The sequence below is a fragment of the Taeniopygia guttata genome, chromosome 11, assembly GCF_048771995.1.
Source record: "Taeniopygia guttata chromosome 11, bTaeGut7.mat, whole genome shotgun sequence".
NCBI lineage: Eukaryota > Metazoa > Chordata > Aves > Passeriformes > Estrildidae > Taeniopygia > Taeniopygia guttata.
Window position 1 is genome coordinate 4,658,763 of NC_133036.1, and position 7,171 is coordinate 4,665,933.

Sequence of the window (7,171 nt, forward strand, 5' to 3'; positions counted from 1 at the left end):
GATGAGAGCCTCTGTTTTAGGGTCCAGGGTGGCTGGGACATGGATATGGGGTCTAGGTGAGCAGTGGCATCACCAACTGTTGGGCTCAAGCTGGAGGGGTTGTGCTGGGGCTCTGCTGCTGGGGACCCAGGCTGGCACAGGGCCAGGTCCTGCTCCTGCCCCAGTGAGGGGATCTTAACCACAGCTGGGTGCTGGCCCAGGAGAGGAGGGGAGAGCAAAACATCTTCTGGGCCCACCCAGCAACCATCTCATTCCCTTTCCCTCCTCTCCCGACACCACCGATGCCCAGGTTTGGGTGCAGGCAAAGGCACAATAGACAGGTCTATTAGAAGAAAATCACCAAGTAGATCTGATGCATGATTTTTATTGACTTAAAAAAAAACCAGTTGGTTTAAGACAGTTGTGTGCAGAAGTACCCATGTACACAGAGGCTACGGGCCAAGCTGCCCGCCTGCTCCCAGCCCGAGCTCGGAGCACTGGTCTCTCCCTCTCCCAGTGGGGCAGGAGGTGCTCGGATCAGGTACTGTGTGACACAGACAACCTCTGCCAGGTGGGCCAGCCCGGGCACCTCCTCCCTGCCTGCCCTGCCCGTAGCCTGTGCCTACAGCTCCTCTATGTACAGTACAGTGGTGCGCCGGCCGTGCAGCACGCGCCTGCCCGCGGCCGCCCTGCCAGGAGACACGAGTGGTCGCCAGTCCTAGTGGGACAGCTTAAATAAAAATAATCATATCATAATAATTAAAACAACAGAGAAAAGGGAAGTAGGGGAAGGAAGTTAGCAAAAAAAAAAAAATACTGTCAGGGCAGCCAGGAGCCGCAAGTGCGCCTGACGCTGGGTGCCAGTACTGTGCTGCCGGAGGGTTTGTACCTGGGTTTGTACTCAGATTGTCAGGCCTTGCCCTGCTCAGCTGCAACAGGAGCTGGTCCAGCCTCATCCGGCTGGACTGGATTTGGCCTTTCTAGCCACCAGCGCAGTGGCCTGGATGTGTCCCTCTCTCCCAGCAGCAGTTCCCAGCTAAGATCCAGCGTGGTGCGAGGAAGGAAGTGGGTACAACTGCCAGATGCATCGGCCACGTCCCTGCCGCCAGCGCGGGCACAGCCAGGCGTCACCGATGGGAGATGGGCAAGGCACTCATTGTTGCTCGTGGTTTTGTGGTTTTTAATTTTCTTCCCCGTAAAAAAAACCCACAAAACAAAAAATCAGCAAAAAACACACAGGAAGGTGGAGAGCAGGGCTTGCAGCAGCCTGCACAGTTCATTCCTGTGGCTCAGGGCTGCCTGCACCAGGGTACCTCCACTTCTACAGATCAAAACCCACCACAAAATTCAGGAGTTTAAATCCCTGTGGACAGACAAGCTGAATTTCCCCAGCCTGGGAAAGTGCCTGCTCCAGGTGACCAACCCACACCCTCGTGTTTCACAATTGAAGAAAAACCTCAAAAAACAAAACAAAAACAAAAACAAACAAAAAAAAATTAAAAGAAAACCCTGAAAATAAACCAAAGCAAAGTAGAGAAACAGGAAAAGGCTGCTACAGAAAAGTCAGATACAAAAGGGGAAAAAAAAGTCTCCAAACCCATAAAGCCCTACAGTGATTGTTCCTCAAATTAACTATTGCAACCAGCAAGGCAGCATGGGCAGAGCTTCCCCAGATGGGCACTGCCCCACAGCCCCTGCTCCACTCTCAGCAGTGGCTGTGCAGGCAGAGGGTCCTCTCTGGGGGTCTTTTTCCATGGTTGCCTTTTTCTTAAGCATTTCAGCATCTCCTAAAAGAAAAAACCCACCTGATTGACCTGAAGAAAGTGGTTTTAATGACACCTCTGGGGAGGCAGTTTCCTTCAGCATCTCCCCATCCCATGCCATAGGCTACCTGTCCAGCCCAGGAAGTCCTGAGGGCACTGGCCATACCAGACCGGTATAAACCAAGCGCCACTCTGGCAAAAGGAGCAAAGACTTTGGGATTTCAGCTTCTCACCAGAGCTGTTTAGAGCAACACAAAAGCAAAAACACAGTTCATTCACCCACTAATCTCTGATCTGTTTCTTCCCAGCCTGTAAGCAGAGGAAATCCTGTCTCCTTGACCCTGCTGCATCCCACAACCCCTTGAGGATCCTACAGCTGCTCACAGAGCTCAGCCAGAGTGACCAGGCTGCTGCTCATGTAGGTTTCTTAGCTGCCTCCTGTATGGTCATTCCTGAAATCTGCCCTACCCTTCCCCAGTCCTCAGGTAGAAGAGCAGGGATGCTGCACCCCAAAGTTGAGATTCCTCTTCATCTCCCTGCACAGCTGTGCCAGCAGTCGCCAGCCTGCAGCAGAGTATCAGCAATGGTCGGCTCCCTGAAGCTTCTGGCTCCCCACCATGGATCCATGTGCTGGGACCTGCCTCTGTGCCAGGAGCCTTCCCTGGAGAAACGACGGCATCGGGTGCCCCACGGGAGGGTAAAAGAAAAATACCAAAATAAAGGAAAAAAGAAGCAGCTGGTTCCACTGGTGAGGCTGCGCAGCCGCCACAGCTCCCTCAGCCCCCTCGGCCTGGACGCGATGCTCGAGGGGCTCCCCAAAGTCACACGGCTTCAGGGCAGGGGGGTTGTCTTCTATTAAAAAGAGCAGCATTTGGTTTGACTGTAGAGAGATGCAAGGCGGCCACCCCTGCCACCTGGTCAGTCGCTGATTGTGTTTATAAATCCTTTCTCAGCTGGGTTTCATCATCATCATCATAATAATTAAAAAAAAGCAAAAAGTCTCCTTTAGCTCTGTACCTGATTGGCTGCTGGAGGCACCAAATACCACCACGGTGGCTCTGTCAGCACTGCGGAACTGCACTGCCCATATGTGCTCCTTGCTTGAGGCCACCAGGGAGACCCTCACCCTCTGCCCCTGCAGGCAGCAGGACTTGCTGGAGCAGGGAGCCAGAGACTCAGCCCTCAGTTTCCCCGGTAAACCTCGATCTTGCTGGTTTTGGCCAGCATGTCGATGATGTGTGCCTCAAAGTCAGCATCGTGCACCCCCGTCTTCCTGAACTCCCCGGCGTAGCGGTTGTTCTCCCAGTAGTGGTGCCAGTTCCCTCGGCTGTCAGCACCGAACCCAAAGACGTTCACCTGCAGTAGCAAGGGAGGGAGTGAGTCAGAACCCCCCCACCAGGCTGGGACACACTTATCTCAGCAACCCCTGCACTTCTGGTGTGATTTCAAAGGTGCCCATCCTTCTGCACAGCCTTCTCATCCCTCAAGGGTGCCCATCACTGTGGTGTCAGGCAACCATAATGACTGCTGCAGTTTGACCCAAAGAATCCACCTCCTTCCTTAGCCCTGAAAGGTTCAAAACCTCAGCAAACCCACTCCATGCCAGCCAGGAGCTGAAGGAGACATCACCCACCTCATCACAGACATGGAGGGCAAAGAAGAGCACCAGCATGCCAGTGGAGGGGTAGCGCCCGTGGTGTTCTGTCCAGCGGTCGTGGATGTACTTGAAGAAGGCAGGATTGTAGATCTGCACCTGGGAGGATAGACCAGGGTCAGCACAGGAGCTCCAGCCGTGCTCCCTTTGGCACCAGCACTTGTGAAAGAAGCCCTGGGAACCCTGAGGAATGATGAGGTGACAGGGGCCATGGCCATACAGGTGCTCCTGGCAGTGATAGGGATGAGTCCCACGTACCTTTTCTTTGTCCACACGCAGAAAAGGCTTCACAGGTGCGTATGTGCTGGGAAAAGAGCGGAGAGGCAGGTAAGTTCTTGGGGGTCCCATGCCCCCAACTCCAGCCTGAGTTGCCAAGGGGAGCTCTTGGAGGAAGGAACAAATGAATCCCCACTGCTCACAGGGGAGCTGTCCTCAAGCTAGGTGAGCCACCAGCCTGGTGCTGCCACTGCCCACTGTGTACTTACAACCTGATCTGGCCGGTGGAGAGGGCACTGGCGATCCAGAGCAGGTCCAGGGTTTTGAAGGGCACGAGCACAAAGCTGACATTGGCGGGCAGGTTCTTGGCACTCTCGGGATACATGAAGTGGTGTGTGGTCCGACCACCCACATCGCCCTCAAAGCCCACCGTGGGGGCCTGGTTCATCCTGGGGAGAGAGCAGGGAGGATGACACCACCAGTCCCAAAGCCCCTGGCTGTTCAGCTGATATGGGTGATCCCCATGAGCTGCTGAATGCTGCCAGGCAGCAGTTTCCCGCCCAGGGGAGAGGGAAAGGCTGGACTCACTCCCACTCATCCCAGCACCCAGCAGTGCCAGCATCACCCCATGTCTCTGTGCTGCCCGGGTGGGCAGGTCCCTGGCAGTGCTCTCTGGCCCTCACCGCATCACGAAGTCGTGCCCGTCGATTTCCGGCCCGTAACCAGAGCCGCGGAGGTTGCCTGAGTTGCCAACCACGGCGCAGCGGCGGCAGCGGCGTGGGTCACGGGAGCGGTAGGGATCCTCGCCCGGCACGATCTGGAAGAGCTTGCTCAGGACCTCGTGGGTGTTGTGGGACTTGAACTGGGGCTGCAGCATCTGTAAGGAGGGAAGGGGAGCAGGGAGGAATCAGCCAGGGCCCCCTCCTTGGTGGAGGAGGAATCTGTGCCCTCCGCCAGTGCCAAAGCAGATTGTGGCACTTCGTCCCTGCACGCACCATCCACCACCTCTGGACGTCGGGTGGTAGGTCCATGTTCTCCTTGGTCCACACTGGGGACACGGTGCCGTCATAGCGCCCATCAAACCAGTCGGCGGCTCCGGGCTCCTCGGCCGGGCAGCGGCGGCAGGAGCAGCCCCGGGGGTACGGCCCCCCTTTGCTGAGCCGCTGCATCCCGGCATAGCCGGGCACCAGCTTCACGCGGTGGATGCCGCCCAGCCCGCCGGGGTCCAGGTAGGCGATGCTGTGGTGGGAGTAGGTGAAGAGGAGCGACATGACGAAGACGAGGAGGAAGGCGGTCGAGAGGAAGCAGAAGCGCAACGAGCACTTCATGGTCGTCGGATGGCTGAGCCGGGGACGGCGCCCGCTCCGGCACAGGGCGCGGGCATAGGGCGCGGAAGGGCGTCAGCCGGCCAGCGAGGCTCCCTGCGGGAACGAGCGCTGTAACCCTGCGCTGGCGGTGTGGGGAGGGGAACGTGGAGCCTCCCAGGCCCCACCGCACCTGGCTCCTACCTGCTGGGCTGCAGCTTTCCATCCGCGTTGTCCGGCCGCGGCGAGGGCCCCCGGCGGCTCTGCGTGCCGGGCAGGGAACATCTGCGGAGGGTCCGGCACAGCCCGGCCTCAGCCCCGGCACCGCGCCCCCGCGGCTCCTCCGGGTCCCGGCCCCGGCTGGCGCTCAGCTGCGACGGTGCTCATCATCCCCGGGGCTTAGCTGGTCCGCCGGCACGCCTGGCTCGGGAACACGGCCACCACCACGCCGGCCTGGAGCGGGAAGAAGGGGACTGCGGGTCAAGGAGCGGCGATACAGACAGCAGAGAGGGGCTGCGCCGAGCAGGCGGAGGGTGCTGGGGGCTGAGGACTTTATTTCCCTCTGAACGCCCCAAAATGCCTCCCAGCCCGTCCCAGGCACGGGGCGGCAGGGTACGAGCCATACCCGAAGGGGACAAGCAGGCGCAGGGTACGCAGGGAGCTGAGATGCCGGCATCGCTATCCGCGCCTGGGGAACTCGCGGCAGCTCCCGGACTGTGCCCTCCCTGTCTCTGCCAGACAAAGGCTCAGCCATGAACTCGCCTCCGGAGCGAACAAGCGGCTCCTTTCTGTAGGCTAAATTCTCCTTCTCTATCACGCCATAAGTAGCCCCTCCAAAGTCTCCTCGCCGGCTGCCGCCGCCGCCGAGACAGCCGGGGAACAACCGGGAAACAGCGGGGAAACAGCCGGAAAACAGCGGGGAAACAGCCGGAAAACAGCGAGGAAACAGCCGGGGAACAGTGCGGAAACAGCCGGGGAACAGTGAGGAACCAGGCGGGGAACAGCCGCTCCGCAGCCTGACGGGCACCCCGGGGACGGCCGCTGGGACTGTCCCCCCGAGTGGCAGCGTCCCCTGGGGAAGGTCACTCGCTCGCTCGTGATCCTGGAGGGTAAAAATAGCCAGGGCAGAGGTGCTGGCGCCTGCGCCGGGAAGAGGCGGGAGGAGCGGCCAAGCCCCCCGAGCAGGGGGGTGGGCAAAGCCAGACAGCGCTCCTTGGCCAAATGAAAAAAAAAAAAAAAAAAAAGGCTGAAAATCCCCTTTTAACCAAGTCACTGAGCTGGAGCAGGATTCAGAATCCCAAGGGTTTGGAGACATGACCTCTCCTCCAGGGCTTTTTGGAGAGGGGGTAACCCTGCCCCAAGGCAACACCCTGCAAAGGCATCACCTCCATGCCTCAGCCCTGGCCCCAATTAAGCCAGTGCCGAGGCCGGCAGCAGTAATTAGAAGCTGACAGGCTCCACGATGCTTCTTCCCTAGGAAAAAAAACATCTCCTGGAAGACGCTGGTTTGCTTTCCAGGAATAGACTGCTAAGCCCCCAAAAACCTCTTTGTTGGGATGGGAGAACGTGGACCCCAAAAGCTCCCCCAGCCGATTGCACTGCCAGGCACGGACACCTCCTGTCAAACCATTAACCCCTTGTCAAATATTTGTTCAGGTGGGGACAGTCTTTAAAGGAAAGAGCCAAAAACTGAAGGCACATCCTGGTTCAGGAGTTTTCCGGGGCTCTGGCAGGGAATTTTAACACGCCTACATGACACACGCATGGCCAGCAGTGACTGCAATCAGTTTCCTTGGGCTGCTGCCAGCGGAAAAAGCAGAGTGGTTGTTAAACAGAAGGTTTTTGCATTAGGGAGTTTGAGATAAAGCCAGTAAAAAGCTATAACACCCCCTGCCCCCCAGATGCAAAACGCTGGAAAGATTCGTAGGTAAAAGGAAATTTTGGGGATTTCTTCAGCTATAATATTGCAGGGCCACCAAGCAGGATGGGCTGATGCCCCTCCCCTGCTCCCGCTGCTTACCATCCCACGGGGCTTTTTAAAGGCTAAAGGAAATGAGCTATCACGTGCTCGTGTTATTTTTGTTCCTGGTGAAAAGGGGAAAATCCTTTTCCGGCTCCCCAGCCCAGCCTGGTCCTCTGTGATGAATCCCAACCCTGACACCATCTGGAGCACATTTTGTACGGCCCCCATCCTGGGGCCTCCTGGAGCTACCCCCGACCACAGCGCGGGGGAAAACCCCCCCTCCAGCCCAGCT

General features: G+C 57.9%; 1 protein-coding gene across 1 annotated transcript; it reads right to left on the reverse strand.

Annotated features, from left to right (window-relative positions):
- Positions 1-348: 348 nt before the first annotated feature.
- ST3GAL2 (ST3 beta-galactoside alpha-2,3-sialyltransferase 2) lies at positions 349-5,261 on the reverse strand. Its single transcript, XM_030282521.4, has 7 exons — positions 5,121-5,261; positions 4,608-5,033; positions 4,296-4,489; positions 3,882-4,061; positions 3,655-3,700; positions 3,376-3,495; positions 349-3,098 (listed from the first exon to the last, which is right to left on the reverse strand). Exons 2-7 carry the CDS (start codon positions 4,938-4,940, stop codon positions 2,925-2,927), a joined length of 1,047 nt encoding a protein of 348 aa, XP_030138381.1. The 5' UTR covers positions 4,941-5,033; positions 5,121-5,261; the 3' UTR covers positions 349-2,924.
- Between the last annotated feature and the right edge of the window lie 1,910 nt (positions 5,262-7,171).

Bases quoted from the DNA above. Each gene is read 5' to 3' on its own strand.
- ST3GAL2 (XM_030282521.4), bottom strand. From the start codon at position 4,940: ATGAAGTGCTCGTTGCGCTTCTGCTTCCTCTCGACCGCCTTCCTCCTC. The intron at 4,490-4,607 runs GTGCGTGCAGGG...CCCTCCTTACAG, and splicing joins ACGTCCAGAGGTGGTGGATG to ATGCTGCAGCCCCAGTTCAA. The intron at 3,099-3,375 runs GTGGGTGATGTC...TTGCTACTGCAG, and splicing joins CCCTCCATGTCTGTGATGAG to GTGAACGTCTTTGGGTTCGG.